The sequence below is a fragment of the Neoarius graeffei genome, chromosome 1 (assembly GCF_027579695.1).
Source record: "Neoarius graeffei isolate fNeoGra1 chromosome 1, fNeoGra1.pri, whole genome shotgun sequence".
Taxonomy (NCBI): Eukaryota; Metazoa; Chordata; class Actinopteri; order Siluriformes; family Ariidae; genus Neoarius; species Neoarius graeffei.
In genome coordinates this window covers 121001431-121019487 of record NC_083569.1, presented here as the reverse complement: position 1 = coordinate 121019487, position 18057 = coordinate 121001431, and the positions used below count along the sequence as shown (strand labels likewise).

The 18057-nt window shown below is 44.3% G+C and overlaps 2 protein-coding genes across 5 annotated transcripts in view; one reads left to right on the top strand and one right to left on the bottom strand.

Moving 5' to 3' along the window:
* The window catches only part of ccdc96 (coiled-coil domain containing 96), a 30637-nt gene extending 27227 nt beyond the window's left edge, over positions 1 to 3410 (bottom strand). For both annotated transcript variants that reach the window (XM_060915950.1, XM_060915960.1), the window contains exon 1: positions 2705 to 3410. The gene's annotated coding sequence lies outside the window, so the exon portion shown is untranslated. The remainder of the gene's footprint in view (positions 1 to 2704) is intronic.
* Positions 3126 to 12476, top strand: tada2b (transcriptional adaptor 2B). 3 transcript variants are annotated; one of them, XR_009654240.1, is made up of 3 exons: positions 3126 to 3442; positions 6987 to 8233; positions 10521 to 12476. XR_009654240.1 is itself a non-coding variant. In XM_060915941.1 (3 exons), exons 1-2 carry the CDS (start codon positions 3173 to 3175, stop codon positions 8121 to 8123), a joined length of 1407 nt encoding a protein of 468 aa, XP_060771924.1. In that variant the 5' UTR covers positions 3126 to 3172; the 3' UTR covers positions 8124 to 8156; positions 10797 to 12476. The 3 variants fall into 3 exon arrangements, 1 of the variants encoding a protein (XP_060771924.1); XR_009654244.1 differs by having other exon boundaries at positions 6987 to 10711; positions 10797 to 12476; XM_060915941.1 differs by having other exon boundaries at positions 6987 to 8156; positions 10797 to 12476.
* Positions 12477 to 18057: the final 5581 nt, after the last annotated feature.

Sequence of the window (18057 nt, the reverse complement as noted above, 5' to 3'; positions counted from 1 at the left end):
TCTCAGCTGTCCAACAAGCGAGTGGACGAATAAAACTGTTTTAAATTGTTTTATATGAAACTGTGGTGAATATTTTCTGTAAAATGTGTTCGTAAATAATCCCACATTATTTAAAAAATAAAGCAAATTAAAAATAAGCACTAAATAAAAACCTCTCTTCTTTTGGCTGCTCCCGATTAGGGGTCGCCACAGCGGATCTTTCGTCTCCATTGCTCCCTGTCTTCAGCATCCTTCTCTACCACACCTGCCACTTTCATGTCCTCTCTCACCACATCCATGTATCTCCTCTTTGGCCTTCCTCGTTTTCGTTTGCCTGGCAGCTCCATCCTCAACATTCTCCTTCCCACATGCTCTGCATCTCTTCTCAGGATGTGCCCATACCATCTCAGTCTCATCTCTCTTAGCTTCCTTCGCAAGCTCTCCACCTGTGCTGTCCCTCTGATGTACTCGTTCCTTATCCTGTCCAACCTTGTCACTCCCATCGCAAACCTTAACATCCTCAACTCCGCCACCTCCAACTTTGCCTCCTGTCTCTTCATTAAGGGTACGGTGTCCAATCCATACATCACAGCTGGTCTCACTACTGTCTTATACATCTTACCTTTCACTTTTGCTGGGACTTTCCCATCACAAACGAATCCCGAAATCCTTCTCCAACTGCTTCACCCTGCCTGCACTCTCTTTCTCACCTGACTATCGCAGCCCCCATTTTCCTGCACAGTTGACCCCAGGTACTGGAATTCACCAGCTTTCTTTACGTCTACTCCTTGCATCTTCACTACACTCTCATCCCCATTCTCATTGATGCACATGTATTCTGTTTTGCTCCTGCTCACCTTCATTCCTCTTCGTTCCAATGCATCCCTCCATCTCTCCAAACCCAACTCAACCTCCTTTCTACTTTCACCACATATCACAATATCATCCGCAAACATCATGTTCCATGGTGACTCTTGCCTCACTTTGTCCGTCAAGCTATCCATCACTATGGCAAACAAAAAAGGACTCAAAGCAGATCCTTGATGGAGTCCCACCTTCACTTTGAACCATTCAGTCGTTCCAACTGCACACCTCACTGCTGTTTCACTGTTCTCAGTCTTGCACCACTCTAATATACTTCTCATTCACTCCACTCTTTCTCATACAATACCATAACTCATCTCTCGGCACTCTATCGTATGCCTTCTCCAGGTCTACAAACATATAGTGTAGCTTTCTCTGGCCTTCTCTGTATTTCTCCATTAACATTCTTAAAGCAAAAATTGCATCCGACGTGCTCTTCCTTGGCATAAACTCGTACTGCTGTTCACAGATTGCTACCTCTCTTCTCAATCTCGCCTCCAATACCCTCTCATAGCTTCATGGTGTGGCTCATCAATTTTATTCCTCTGTAATTACTGCAGCTCTGTACATCTCCCTTATTCTTGTGAATCTTGTAAATAAAAACCCATCTCATCTCATCATCTCTCGCCACTTTATCCTGTTCTACAGGGTCGCAGGCAAGCTGGAGCCTATCCCAGCTGACTACGGGCGAAAGGCAGGGTACACCCTGGACAAGTCGCCAGGTCATCACAGGGCTGACACATAGACACAGACAACCATTCACACTCACACCTACGGTCAATTTAGAGTCACCAGTTAACCTAACCTGCATGTCTTTGGACTGTGGGGGAAACCGGAGCACCCGGAGGAAACCCACGCGGACACGGGGAGAACATGCAAACTCTGCACAGAAAGACCCTCGCCGGCCCCGGGGCTCGAACCCAGACCTTCTTGCTGTGAGGTGACAGCGCTAACCACTACACCACCATGCCGCCTAAAAACCCATCTACTGTATCTTATGGAAATAAAGATACAGATTTTGCTGTCCGGTCATCAGGTGTTGATGAGATACGTTGCCTTGAACTTACGATCAGGTTCCCGACAGTCACAAAAGCCATCAGAAATCAGATCGATGCTCCACCATATTGTCTTCAGTATGGAGCTCTGCTTTGATTACCTCCGCCAAGGAGGTTATGCTTTCGATAGCGTTGGTTTGTTTGTCTGTTAGCAACATTACGGAAAAAGTTATGAACGGATTGCTCTGAAATTTTTTCCAGAGGTGTGACTGGGCACAAGTAACAATCCATTGAACTTTGGCGGTGATCCGGATCACCTTCTGGATCCAGGATTTTTTTTCAAGGATTCTAGTATCTCAATATGTGGTGAAATGAGTTGCTTGGCGGAGGTCTGCGCTCTCCGAGTGCTTTTCTCATCTCATCTCATTATGTCTAGCCGCTTTATCCTTCTACAGGGTCGCAGGCAAGCTGGAGCCTATCCCAGCTGACTACGGGCGAAAGGCGGGGTACACCCTGGACAAGTCGCCAGGTAGTGCTTTTCTAGTTCCTGAATATTTCACACCAACACTTCTCAAGAAACCTCACTTTCTTACACGAGGCAGTTTATTAGGTGAGTCAGTGTTTCAAAAATTTTAAAAATTATGACAAAACAATTCTTATTTTTTTGCTTTTGTTTTTATCCTACTGAAAAAAACCCAATGTGAATTCATGTAAATTTCAAAAAACTTGTGTTTTGTTATGACTCAACTTTAAAGCTCTTTTTATATGCACTATTTATTTTATCATTTAAAAATTATATTTGTATATTGTAATATATATGATGTAACATATCAAAATGCAGATCACATAGTAAAGTATAATCTTACCTGAGGTTAAATCAGAACCAGAACCAGAACCAGAACCGAGTTTATTGGCCAAGTCCAAGGAATTTGCCTGGTGCTTGAACAGATTTTTTTCAAGATAAAAGTAGATAAATCGAATAAAATAAGAAGAATCTAAAATATAGGCATGTGAAAAGTGGGCATATTTCAGGACCTGCGTGGTTCTGAAGTCCAGAATGTGTGAAACAGGAATGAACAGAGTTGAGAATAAAATTCACACCAGATCCGTTTGTGTACTTCCTGGTCGTCTTGGATACAACCAATCAGCGCGTTCGCTCGCCACCGGTATGAATATTCATGAGACCCTGGCGAGGCGAGTGCACGACGTCGCCGTGATGCGCATGCGCCAGACACAAACGTCCGCGCGGCTTCCGAAAGCGCGCACACGCACAGGGAGAGAGAGAGAGAGGCAGCGCGCGCGCGCGGGAGAGCGAGCAACAAGCCAGCGCCAAGATGGCGGACCTGTGTAAGAAGTACTGCGTGAACTGCCTGGCGGACGTGACGAACCTGCGGCTGCGCTGCACCGACTGTCCCGACATCGAGCTGTGCCCCGAGTGCTTCTCGGCCGGAGCGGAGATCGGGAATCACCGCAGATGGCACGGCTATCAGCAAGTGGACGGCGGCCGCTTCACTCTGTGGGGTCCCGAGGCGGAGGGAGGATGGACCAGCAGGGAAGAGCAGTCGCTGCTCGATGCCATCGAACAGTATGGGTTCGGCAACTGGGTACATTAATCACAACTTTAATCTGTCTCACTGCACAGGGGGGAGTTTAGCGTGTTAGAGGGGGAGGGGTTATTAAACTGTGAACAGAACATAAATATCTGTCTGGCTAGTTACCTGTCTGTCTATTTGTCTGTCTAGTTACCTGTCTGTCTATTTGTCTGTCCAGTTGTCAGTCTGTCTAGTTACCTGTCTGTCTAGTCGGCTGGCAGTCTGGCTACTTGCCTGTCTGTCTTTTCGTCTAGCTGCCTGTCTGTCTTTTCGTCTGGTTGTTGGTCTGTCTGTCTCGTTGTCTGGCAACTTGTCTGTCTGTCTGTCTTTCTGTCTAGTTGTCTGTCTGTCTAGCTACCTGTCTGTCTGTCTCTCCATTTGTCTGTTTGTTTGTCTGTCTGTCTTTTCGTCTAGTTGTCAGTCTGTGCGTGTCTACTTATCTGTCTGTCTAGCTGTCTACATGTCTGGCTAGTTGTCTGTCTGTCTGGGTACTTACATGTCTGTCTGTGTCTCCAGTTGTCTGGTTGTTGGTCTGTCTAGTTACCTGTCTGTCTATTTGTCTGTCCAGTTACCTGTCTGTCTAGTTGTCTGTCTGTCTAGTCGGCTGGCAGTCTGGCTACTTGCCTGTCTGTCTTTTCGTCTAGTTGCCTGTCTGTCTTTTCATCTGGTTGTTGGTCTGTCTATCTAGTTGTCTGTCTGTCTCGTTGTCTGGCAGTCTGGCTACTTGTCTGTCTTTCTGTCTAGTTGTCTGTCTGTCTAGTTACCTGTCTGTCTGTCTCTCCAGTTGTCTGGTTGTTGGTCTGTCTGTCTTTTCGTCTAGTTGTCTGTCTAGTTGTCAGTCTGTGCATGTCTACTTATCTGTCTGTCTAGCTGTCTACATGTCTGGCTAGTTGTCTGTCTGTCTGGGTACTTACATGTCTGTCTGTGTCTCCAGTTGTCTGGTTGTTGGTCTGTCTGTCTAGTTGTCTGTTTGTTTGTCTGTCTGTTGTCTGTTTGCTTGTTTGTCTGTCTGTCTTTTCGTCTAGTTGTCTGTTTGCTTGTTTGTCTGTCTTTTTGTCTAGTTGTCGGTCTGTGTGTGTCTACTTGTCTGTCTGTCTGTCTAGTTGTCTAGCTGGCTGGCTAGTTACCTGTCTGTCTGTGTCTCCAGTTGTCTGTTTGTTGGTCTGTCTCTCTAGTTGTCTGTCTTTTTTTTCTGCTTCTCTGTCTATTTATCTCTCTGTCAGAATTTCTCAACTTTATGCAAGTACTCAATCTTGTCAGACAGTGACAATCAGGTTAGGTTATGTAATGTGGCATGTGTTAGGTTCACATCGTGAGTATTAGTTTTGAAAAGAGAGTGAAGGATGTGACTTATGTTAAACTGAAGGTTCCTGGGGCACCGAGCAAGCCGATGAGTCTGCATAAAACCTTCTCTGGACAGATCAGTTTGGTGAAATGCCTTCGAAGTGCTCATATTTGGGTCGATTTAACCACTTAAGAAAAAATATATGTTCGGATTATCAACACATCTGATACATCTGATGTATGAGCCGCAAATACTAAGTGTCATGATATTAAAGGTGTAACGGTGTATTAACACAGTTATTAACAATTATACAATCATTAGGTCCGGTCCATTAATTTGATTGGTCGAGCGGCGTTCTGAGAGTGCTGAAGTTTCGCGATAACAGCACTGGGACGTTTCACTCCACTTGTCATGTGAAACACCACAGTAGTGTGAGTGACATCATCAGCAGACACAGCAAATGATACAACCCCGATTCCAAAAAAGTTGGGACAAAGTACAAATTGTAAATAAAAACGGAATGCAATAATTTACAAAATCTCAAAAACTGATATTGTATTCACAATAGAACATAGACAACATATCAAATGTCGAAAGTGAAACATTTTGAAATTTCATGCCAAATATTGGCTCATTTTAAATTTCATGACAGCAACACATCTCAAAAAAGTTGGGACAGGGGCAATAAGAGGCTGGAAAAGTTAAAGGTACAAAAAAGGAACAGCCGGAGGACCAAATTGCAACTCATTAGGTCAACTGGCAATAGGTCATTAACATGACTGGGTATAAAAAGAGCATCTTGGAGTGGCAGCGGCTCTCAGAAGTAAAGATGGGAAGAGGATCACCAATCCCCCTAATTCTGCACCGACAAATAGTGGAGCAATATCAGAAAGGAGTTTGACAGTGTAAAATTGCAAAGAGTTTGAACATATCATCATCTACAGTGCATAATATCATCAAAAGATTCAGAGAATCTGGAAGAATCTCTGTGCGTAAGGGTCAAGGCCGGAAAACCATACTGGGTGCCCGTGATCTTTGGGCCCTTAGACAGCACTGCATCACATACAGGCATGCTTCTGTATTGGAAATCACAAAATGGGCTCAGGAATATTTCCAGAGAACATTATCTGTGAACACAATTCACCGTGCCATCCGCCGTTGCCAGCTAAAACTCTATAGTTCAAAGAAGAAGCCATATCTAAACATGATCCAGAAGCGCAGACATCTTCTCTGGGCCAAGGCCCATTTAAAATGGACTGTGGCAAAGTGGAAAACTGTTCTGTGGTCAGACGAATCAAAATTTGAAGTTCTTTTTGGAAATCAGGGACGCCGTGTCATTCGGACTAAAGAGGAGAAGGACGACCCAAGTTGTTATCAGCGCTCAGTTCAGAAGCCTGCATCTCTGATGGTATGGGGTTGCATTAGTGCGTGTGGCATGGGCAGCTTACACATCTGGAAAGACACCATCAATGCTGAAAGGTATATCCAGGTTCAAGAGCAACATATGCTCCCATCCAGACGGCGTCTCTTTGAGGGAAGACCTTGCATTTTCCAACATGACAATGCCAAACCACATACTGCATCAATTACAGCATCATGGCTGCGTAGAAGAAGGGTCCGGGTACTGAACTGGCCAGCCTGCAGTCCAGATCTTTCACCCATAGAAAACATTTGGCGCATCATAAAATGGAAGATACGACAAAAAAGACCTAAGACAGTTGAGCAACTAGAATCCTACATTAGACGAGAATGGGTTAACATTCCTATCCCTAAACTTGAGCAACTTGTCTCCTCAGTCCCCAGATGTTTACAGACTGTTGTAAAGAGAAAAGGGGATGTCTCACAGTGGGAAACATGGCCTTGTCCCAACTTTTTTGAGATGTGTTGTTGTCATGAAATTTAAAATTACCTAATTTTTCTCTTTAAATGATACATTTCCTCAGTTTAAACATTTGATATGTCATCTATGTTCTATTCTGAATAAAATATGGAATTTTTAAACTTCCACATCATTGCATTCCATTTTTATTTACAATTTGTACTTTGTCCCAACTTTTTTGGAATCGGGGTTGTACTTTTCAGGAATATTAAAATATGACAGCTCGTCAGATGAAGATGAAAAGGAAGAAGAGATGCGTATTTTACCGGAAACACCTTTAACAGGAATGTACAAATCAGTGTGAGCTAGCTAGACGACCTGGAGTGTGATATTGCTTAATTATGTACATGTACATCACAACTATAATATTAATAAAAGTGTGTGTGTTTTAGGAGGACATGGCAGCCCACGTGGGTGCTTCCCGGACACCGCAGGAGGTGATGGATCATTATGTAACCATGTACATCCACGGTAACCTGGGGAAGGCGTGTATCCCTGAGCTGATCCCGAACCGTGTGACGGACCACACGTGTCCAGGCGGGGCGCCTCTGTCCCCGAGCCTCACTGCGCCCCCACCGCCGCTGGAACTCACGCCGGCTGAACAGCAGCAGCTCGGATACATGCCGCTTCGCGACGACTACGAGGTGGAATACGAACAGGAGGCGGAGTTGCTTGTCAGTGGCTTGTCTGTGAACTACGATGACGAGGACGTGGAGCTCGAGATGAAGCGCGCTCACGTTGACATGTACGTGCGAAAGCTACGCGAGCGCCAGCGCCGGAAAGACGTCGCCCGTGACTACAACCTCGTCAATGCCTTTCTTGGTCGTGAGAAGAAAGACAAAGGGAGCGGCGGAGGTGCCAGTGCTGGTTTGGCTCCGCCCATTGTGGGTTCGACATCATCGGGTTCTGTGAAGCGCAAAATCACAAAGGAGGAGCGTGAGCAGCGGGCAAAATTACGTGCGCTCTGTCAGTTTATGGCGTACAGAGAATTCGAGGACTTTTTTGACAACATGCACAAGGAGCGGGTGCTACGTGCCAAAGTGCGTGAACTCCAGCGCTACCGGCGCAACGGCATCACGCGTCTCGACGAGTCAGCCGAGTATGAGGCAGCGCGTCACAAGCGCGAGAAACGGAAAGAAAACAAGAGCTCCAAGAGAGGCAGTGGAGGCGGGGGTGGTGGTGGAGCTGGGATTGGAATCGGAGGCGGTGCTAACTCTGGAAGTGGAGCCAATACAGGGGGCGGAGCCAGCACCATCAAAGAGGAAGGAAAAGATGGTGAATTCTCAGCCATCGAACACTTACCGGGCTTTGAACTGCTTTCGGATCGCGAGAAGGTCCTGTGCAACTCGCTGAACTTGAGTCCAACTCGATATTTGACGGTCAAAACTATCATAATTAAGGATCATTTGCAGAAACGGCAAGGCGTCCCCGCCAAGAGCCGCTTACCGGGCTACCTGGACAAAATGCTGAAAAGACGCATCCTAAACTTCCTCACAGAGAGCGGCTGGATATCGCGAGACGCCGCTTAGCACGCCACGTTTCGTTTCGAAGAACGCGGGACGGTGAACCTCTTTCCCACTTCTGTTCATAGGAATGTAACTGGGGCAAAAGGAAAAACCTCGACTACCATTTTCATAAGGTTTCAAAGGAATAAATCTGTATATACATATGTATATTTTTGCTAATAAGATTTTTTTTTCAGGGCGTGTTGGGGGGTGGGGTTATTGTGTGTTTTATTAATAAGGCATCTAAAAGCATTCAGAATCCTCTGAAAATGTGAGATTTTCTGAGAATAGGTGTAAACCTCATACAGACTTTCTCATCATCTTGGGTTCCTCTTGATGTTTGTTTGATGATGCACCAAGAGCAGCTTTTAGTTTGGCATTAAAGACTTCTTTTTTCCCCTCCCCTTGTGACTCTAGAACCCTTGTACAATCCATAATTTGCCTCTTGAATGATCAGTTCTGGAAATGTCTGCATGTCCATAGACTCATTCTCGAAGCATCACTGTAATCTTTGGTATGGCTCTGGAATTGCGTATGGTTCTAGAGTTCCCTCAAAAGTGATGATGGTTCTGGAATCTTTGTTGTGGTTTGAGAAAGCTGTGCATGATGATCGTCTCCCTGCCATGGCCTTTTTTTTTTTTTTTAAATCCGAGAGCGATGATAAGTTTCTCGGCGGGGTTGTAGTATCATCACTGCATTTCAAGAATTCTCTAGTCTCCCCTGCATGGTTCTTCAGTCTTTGCCGTGATTCTAGAATGCCCTGTGATATGAGAGCCTCCCTGGCATAGTTCTAGAGTCTTTCTTATGGGTTCGTGGTGAAAATCTCCCTGCCGTGGCTCTAAAGTCTCCTCTGTGGTTCTAGAATCTTCTGAGTGATGAGGCGCAGTGTATTTCCAGAGCGGTTCCAGAATCCTAGTATCTTTTGGTTCTAGAATTCTTAGTGTTGTTTTCAAATCTTCAGCCTAGTTCTTTAATGCATAGTGTGGTTCTAGAATCTTCATTGTGGATTCTAGAGCCAAAAGTTTGGCTCTAGAATCCTGGTACTGGGGGGGGGGGAGAAAACAACAACGTTCTCTTTGCATGGAAACATGTCATTTTGTGTTCAGTTGTTGCACTTCCTATTTTATTTTTGTGAAACTTGGTTGATTTTAGATTTTTACCGATATCACCTATGGTGCTGCGCAGGTCTTGTATTCATTCATCATTTGTACAGCCAAACAGAAGCTTTGTGATTTATTTCAGAGATGCAGTATATTACAGATCATTTAATTCGGAAAGAGGCTGCACTGGACAGGCAATATTTTGGGGCCTTGTCCTATTCGAACGACCAAATGCTGACTGTTGTCTTCTGAGATTTCTTATTTGGGATAAATAACAAAGCAGCACTGCACGTATCGTCCTCGAGGAGGATAATCTCGTCATCCTGTTCAGCGGACGAGAGTGAAACTGTCAGGTGTAATTAATTTTTCTCTATACCAAAATATTCAAAACCGTGATAAAGGATTGGCTAAAGTCTGGACACTAACAAGGCTAGTGGTTGGTGCTGTGGTTTACATTCTGCCTTAGGACACTTCTTTCAAAAGGCATCTCTGGATACGACACTGGTATTTAACATAGAATGGGGTTCTTTTGGATCTTAATTTAGTGTTCCTCTGTTCAACACCAAAGCGCTCATGAAGTGGTTAAAGAATCCTTTGACGGTTTCTGGAATCATATTCAGAGTGGGGAGATTCTCCCATACCTGGTTCACCAATCATCACTGTGGTTCTGCAACCTTCAGAATGATGCTAGTCTCCCTAGAGAAAGTCTAGATTCTTCCATGTGGTTCTACAACCTTCAAAGCGATGCGAGTTCCCCTGGAGTTATTCTAGATTCTTCACTGTGGTTCTACAACATTCAAAGTGATGCACATCTCCCCAGCGAAATTCTAGATTCTTCACTGTGGCTCTTTGACCTTCAGAGTGATGCTAGTCTCTGCAGAGTAAGTCTAGAATCTTCACTCTTTCTACAACCTTCAGAGCAATGCCAGTCTCCCCAGCATAATTCTAGAGTCTTCACTGTGGTTCTGAAGCCTTCAGAGCAATGCCAGTCTCCCCAGTGTAATTCTAGATTCTTTACTGTGGTTCTACAACCTTCAGAGTGACGCAAGTCTCCCCGGAGTTATTCTAGATTCTTCACTTTTTTTTTTAACTTCAACTTTCAAAGCGATGTGAGTCTCCCTAGAGCTATTCTAGATTCTTCATTGAGGTTCTGCAGTACTCTGCGTGAAGATCGTTTTCCTAGCATGCTTCTAGAATTGTGGTTCACTCTGGCCTGGTTCTGGAGTCATCCATGTGATGATAGTCTCCCCAGTCTGTTTCTAGAACGTGCGTGGTGCTTCTAAGATTCACATAGTGATAAGTTTTCCCACTGCGATTCTAGATTCACCAGAGTGAGTGTGGTCGCCTCGCTGTGGATCTGGAAACTTCGATGCAGTTCTGCAGTCCTCGGCATTATGTTAGGGTCTGGTCTAGAATCACCATGGTCATTCTAGAATGCCCGGGCATCAGCCTGAGGACTCGATAATCTTCACTGCAGTTCTAGACCCCTGGTGAAGTTCTGATGATGAAAAGGTCTGTTGTGGTTGGACAGTCTTTGCCCCAACCCCTCAAAAAATATGTTCTTGAATCTTTTTTTTTATCTTTGATGTGGTTCTAGGCTCCTCAGTGTTGACACTCTCATCAGCATGGTTCTAGAATCTTCCCTGAGGAAGAAATTCTCTCCAGTCCACTGCCACTCCGAATATTCTGGAACCGCATCTGAGATCCTCAGAGTGATGGGCTTTTCCTGTGCAGTTCTAGAATGCTGACTGTGTTTCTCCAATCCATCGGGTGATTTATAATCTCCCTGGCGTGATTTCTAGATTGTTTGTTTTTATACATATATAAAAAAAATCAACACTGTGACCAAGATACTCACTTTGTCTTTTTTCCAAGCTCTAGCCTGGTACTCCAATCCTCTGGATGGTTCTAGAATACTTGTTTTGGTTCCAGAAATAACAGAATGAATGGAGTTGAAGCAAGAGTGATTTTTTTTTTTTTTTATTAAATTGGGTAAAGACACTAATTATAATTTTTTATTTCAGCTACAGTGAAGTGATTGGCCAATACATCATTAATTGTGATAACTGCCTAAATCTTTATCACGGTTTACAATATTATCAGAGTTTTGTGTTTACAAAATGACTGGCGTTTAATTCTGCACACGATTCTGTCCAAGATGAGGACTTTCAGAAGACAGAGCTGTCTTTATGTGGCCTAGGATTGGTGCTTTATTAGGGATCATTCCTGTTGAATGGAACAGGAGAACGTCCTCAATAGTAATATTATAATATAAACACGTCGAATATCACAAAACGCGTCACAGAACCGATCGTCAACTCGTTTCAGCTGGTTTGGTTTATGTTCTACAGAGCTTTGAAGCATTTTGTTCCAGCACCACGGTGTTTTTGTTTCTGTTCATTGGGGACACTTCTTTTTTTTTTTTCTTTCTTTCTTTCATGTTTCTGTCACTTTTTAATTTTTACCCCTCTGCTCGAGATCTTTTGTGCAGTTCTTCAGACCCGAGGCTCGTTCCATGTCCCATTTAAATGTAAATGACTTCGTGTGAGGACTGACTCGAGGGCTGAATACGAACAAGGGAAGAAGTGCACGTCTCTTTCTCTCTCGCTTGCTTTTTTTCCCCCTTGATGCTTTCTTTTCAATCGCTTCTTGACCTCTTTTTATTCCCCAAACATTTTCACAAAGCCATTTTGAGGTCAAGACTCAGTTCACTCTGACTTCTGATTAAGAAAATCTGATTTATTTACCAAATAATCTCTGATCAGATGATCCTTCTCTTCTTTCCTCTCTCAATTTCCTCCATTTTCTTCTTGAAATTAGTCCGGAATAATCATTTTTCTTGAAAACCTTTTTCCATAAAGGTTCATCCAAAGAAAGCCCAATCAAATGTCCTTAACCTGAGCAACACTGAATTTAGGATTTTATTTTATTTTTATTTTCTCCTGGCTCTCTCCTTTTTTTTTTTTCTTCCTCCATATTTTAGAGCTTGATCAGTGTACCCTATTTTAGAAAATGTAAATATATTTTGTTTTGTTTTGTAAAATAATTTGTAAAGTATAGAAAATGGGACTGAAAAATGAGGAAAAACTGATCTGTGAAGTGTAAAGTATTTTATTTCTGAAGCATTTTTATAATTTTTGTATTAAATATTAAAAAAAATACTGAATGAATATTTTTTTGTTCCTGTAGCAATGTTATTCTGGTTCTGGCATGCTGTTGTTAAGTTGCTCTTTGGTACAGCATCGTTTTGTTTGTAATAGTGTTGGTTATGTTGGAAATGTTACAGAAGTTGTGAACTTTTTTGTATTAAAGTGTTCATACTACACAAGTCCTCTATTTGTTTTCCATGATGGTGTGACTTGGGCCGAGCGAGAGAGAGATTTATTTCTGTCTGACGAATCCGCACGTGCCCACACACCAAAATAATATATATATAGTACATCATACATCAGTACGTCTATCAAGCCGTAAAGAGCCAACAGCGTAGGGTCATGCATTGCTTCAAGAAAAAATGACATCAGGCATCGCCAAGGGAAACCACAGGGCACATTTTGGAGGCTTCAAAAATTTTGGTCTTCAAATACTGAACTAAACATAATCAGCCTGTTTAGAGCAGCCGTCCTGAGCATCTTTCTCTATGGTTGAGGTTCTTCTGTTTGTCATTTTAACCATATACAGTTGCAACAGTGCAGAGTTAAAACGAAACATTTCTCCAGGACCATAATTTTACATTAAACATCACACGACTACAAATCTACAAGAAAGGTTGCCAGGTAAAACGAACCTCGCCAGGGAGCACTTATGATGAACAGGAAGGAAGATATCGCAAAAAAACGATTTTGACCTTGAGTTTGACCTTGTGTGTGAACATACTTGGCCAATAAACATGGTTCTGATTCTGATTCTCTGCTGCCCTCAGCCAATCAGAATACACTATACTGCTTACTGCTCTCAGCCAATCAGAACACACTGTACTGCTCTCAGCCAATCAGAACACACTGTACTGCTCTCAGCCAATCAGAACACACTATATTGCTTACTGCTCTCAGCCAATCAGAACGCACTGTACTGCTCTCAGCCAATCAGAACACACTGTACTGCTCTCAGCCAATCAGAACACATTATACTGCTTACTGCTCTCTGCCAGTCAGTTCCTGTTTACTGCTCTCAGCCAATCAGAACACACCGTACTACTTACTGCTCTCAGCCAAACAGAACACACCATACTGCTCTCAGCCAATCAGAACACACCGTACTTGTTTACTACTCTCAGCCAATCAGAACACACCATACTGCTCTCAGCCAATCAAAACACACCGTACTGCTCTCAGCCAATCAGAACACACTGTACTGTTTACTACTCTCAGCCAATCATAACACACTGTACTGCTCTCAGCCAATCAAAACACACTGTACTACTCTCAGCCAATCATAACACACCGTACTACTCTCAGCCAATCATAACACACCGTACTGTTTACTACTCTCAGCCAATCAGAACACACTGTACTGTTTACTACTCTCAGCCAATCATAACACACTGTACTGCTCTCAGCCAATCAAAACACACTGTACTACTCTCAGCCAATCATAACACACCGTACTACTCTCAGCCAATCAGAACACACTGTACTGTTTACTACTCTCAGCCAATCAGAACACACTGTACTACTCTCAGCCAATCAGGACATACTGTACTGCTCTCAGCCAATCAGAACACACTGTACTGCTCTCAGCCAATCAAAACACACTGTACTACTCTGAGCCAATCAGAACACACCGTACTGCTCTCAGCCAATCAGAACACACTGTACTACTCTCAGCCAATCAGAACATACTGTACTACTCTCATCCAATCAGAACACACCGTACTGCTCTCAGCCAATCAGAACACACCGTACTGCTCTCAGCGAATCAGAACACACTGTACTACTCTCAGCCAATCAGAACACACTGTACTGCTCTCAGCCAATCAGAACACACTGTACTGCTCTCAGCCAATCAGAACATACTGAACTGTTTACTGCTCTCAGTCAATCAGAACACACTGTACTACTCTCAGCCAATCAGAACACACTGTATACTGCTCTCAGCCAATCAGAACACACTGAACTGTTTACTGCTCTCAGTCAATCAGAACACACTGTACTGTTTACTGCTCTCAGCCAATCAGAACACACTGAACTGTTTACTGCTCTCAGGCAGTCAGAACACACCATACTGTTTACTGCTCTCAGCCAATCAGAACACACCGTACTGTTTCCTGCTCTCAGCCAATCAGAACACACCATACTGTTTACTGCTCTCAGCCAATCAGAACACACTGTATTGTTTACTGTTCTCAGTCAATCATAACACACCGTACTGCTCTCAGCCAATCAGAACACACTGTACTGTTTACTGCTCTCAGCCAATCAGAACACACCGTACTGCTCTCAGCCAATCAGAACACACTGTACTGCGTGATTGTTACACTCTTACATTCTTACAGCAAAGTGACATAGTGGCTAGCGCCTCTATATGAAGCAGTAGCCACAAAAACCTTGACCGGATGACCCCCAAAATGTGGGAGGTTCTATTTGAGTCCAATGCCCATCTATCCTGAAAGTTTCATGAAGACTGGTCCAGCCGTTTTCCCATAATATCGTGAACAAAGAAACAAACAAAGAAAACCCACCGAAAACAAAACCTCACCCCAATTACTCCGTAGCGTGCGAGGTAACTACAACATGCAAGAGTGCAATGAGTGCAAACATCTCATCTCATTTTCTTCCGCTTATCCGGGGCCGGGTCGCGGAGGCAGCAGTCTGAGCATGGAAGCCCAAACTTCCCTCTCCCCAGAGACCTCGGCCAGCTCCTCGGGAAGAACACAGAGGCGTTCCCAGGCCAGCCGAGAGACATAGTCCCTCCAGTGTGTCCTGGGTCTTCCCCGGGGCCTCCTCCCGGGGGGACATGCCTGGAACACCTCTCCAGGGAGGCGTCCAGGAGGCATCCGAAAGAGATGCCCAAGCCACCTCAGCTGATTCCTCTCGATGTGGAGGAGCAGCAGCTCTACTCCAAGCTCCTCCCGAGTGACTGTGCTTCTCACCCTATCTCTAAGGGAATGCCCAGCCACCCTGCGAAGGAAATTCATTTCGGCCGCTTGTATCCGCGATCTTGTTTTTCGATCATTACCCAAAGCTCATGACCATACAGTGGTGCTTGAAAGTTTGTGAACCCTTTAGAATTTTCTATATTTCTGCATAAATATGACCTAAAACATCATCGGATTTTCACACAAGTCCTAAAAGTAGAGAAAGAGAACCCAGTTAAACAAATGAGACAGAAATATTATACTTGCTCATTTATTTATTGAAGAAAATGATCCAATATTACATATCTGTGAGTGGCAAAAGTATGTGAACCTTTGCTTTCAGTATCTGGTGTGACTCCCTTGTGCAGCGATAGCTGCAACTAAATGTTTGCGGTAACTGTTGATCAGTCCTGCACACCGGCTTGGAGGAATTTTAGCCCATTCCTCCATACAGAACAGCTTCAACTCTGGGATGTTGGTGGGTTTCCTCACATGAACTACTCACTTCAGGTCCTTTCACAACATTTTGATTGGATTAAAGTCAGGACTTTGACTTGGCCATTCCAAAACATTAACTTTATTCTTCTTTAACCATTCTTTGGTAGAACGACTTGTGTGCTTAGGGCCGTTGTCTTGCTGCATGGCCCACCTTCTCTTGAGATTCAGTTCATGGACAGATGTCCTGACATTTTCCTTTAGAATTTGCTGGTATAATTCAGAATTCATTGTTCCATCAATGATGACAAGCTGTCCTGGCCCAGATGCAGCAAAACAGGCCCAAACCATGATACTACCACCACCATGTTTCACAGATGGGATAAGGTTCTTATGCTGGAATGCAGTGTTTACCTTTCTCCAAACATAACGCTTCTCATTTAAACCAAAAAATTCTATTTTGGTCTCATCCGTCCACAAAACATTTGTCCAATAGCCTTCTGGCTTGTCCACATGATCTTTAGCAGACTGTAGACAAGCAGCAATGTTCTTTTTGGAGAGCAGTGGCTTTCTCCTTGCAGCCCTGCCATGCACACCATTGTTGTTCAGTGTTTTCCTGATGGTGGACTCATGAACATTAACATTAGCCAATGTGAGAGAGGCCTTCAGTTGCTTAGAAGTTACCCTGGGGTCCTTTGTGACCTCGCTGACTATTACACGCCTTGCTCTTGAAGTGATCTTTGTTGGTCGACCACTCCTGGGGAGGGTAACAATGGTCTTGAGTTTCCTCCATTTGTACACAGTCTGTCTGTCTGTGGATTGGTGGAGTCCAAACTCTTTAGAGATGGTTTTGTAATGTTTTCCAGCCTGATGAGCATCAGCAGCACTTTTTCTGAGGTCCTCAGAAATCTCCTTTGTTCGTGCCATGATACACTTCCACAAACATGTGTTGTGAAGATCAGACTTTGATAGATCCTTGTTCTTTAAATAAAACAGGGTGCCCACTCACACCTGATTGTTATCCCATTGATTGAAAACACCTGACTCTAATTTCACCTTCAAATTAACTGCTAATCCTAGAGGTTCACATACTTTTGCCACTCACAGATATGTAATATTGGATCATTTTCCTCAATAAGTAAATGACCAAGTATAATATTTTTGTCTCATTTGTTTAACTGGGTTCTCTTTATCTACATTTAGGACTTGTGTGAAAATCCAATGATGTTTTAGGTCATATTTATGCAGAAATATAGAAAATTCTAAAGGGTTCACAAGCTTTCAAGCACCACTGTAGGTGAGTGTCAGAACATAGATCATCTGGTAAATTGAGAGCTTCATCTTTTTGAGCTCCTTCTTCACCACGATGGACCGGTAAAGCGACCGCATCACTGCGGAGGCTGCACCAATCTGCCTGTCGATCTCACGCTCCATCCTTCCCTCACTCGTGAGCAAGATCCCAAGATACTTAAACTCCTCCACTTGAGGCAGGACTTCTCCACCAACCCAAAGAGGGCAAGCCACCCTTTTCCAGTCAAGAACCATGGCCTCAGACTTGGAGGTGCTGATTCTCATCCCAGCCGCTTCACACTCGACTGCAAACTGCCCCAGTGCATGCTGAAGGTCCTGGTTTGAAGAAGCCAACAGGACAACATCATCTGCCAAAAGTAGAGATGAAATCCTGTGGTTCCCAAACAGGATTCCCTCCGGCCCCTGGCTGCACCTAGAAATTCTGTCCATAAAAATTATGAACAGAACCGGTGACAAAGGGCAGCCGTGCCGGAGTCCAACATGCACTGGGAACAGGTCTGACTTACTGCCGGCAATGCGAACCAGACTCCTGCTCCGTTCGTACAGGGACCAGACAGCCCTTAGCAAAGAGCCCCGAACCCCATACTCCTGAAGCACCCCCCACAGGATACCACAAGGGACATGGTCAAATGCCTTCTCCAGATCCACAAAGCACATGTGGACTGGTTGGGCAAACTCCCATGAACCCTCGAGCACCCTGTGAAGCGTATAGAGCTGGTCCAGTGTTCCACGACCAGGACGAAAACCGCATTGTTCTTCCTGGATCCGAGGTTTGACTACTGGCCGAATTCTCCTCTCCAGTACCCTGGAGTAAACCTTCCCAGGGAGGCTGAGAAGTGTGATTCCCCTATAATTGGAGCACAATCTCCGGTCCCCTTTCTTAAAAAGAGGGACCACCACCCTGGTCTGCCACTCCAGAGGCACTGTCCCCAACCACCACGCAATGTTGCAGAGGCATGTCAGCCAAGACAGCCCCACAACATCCAGAGACTTGAGATACTCAGGGCGGATCTCATCCACCCCCGGGCCTTGCCACTGA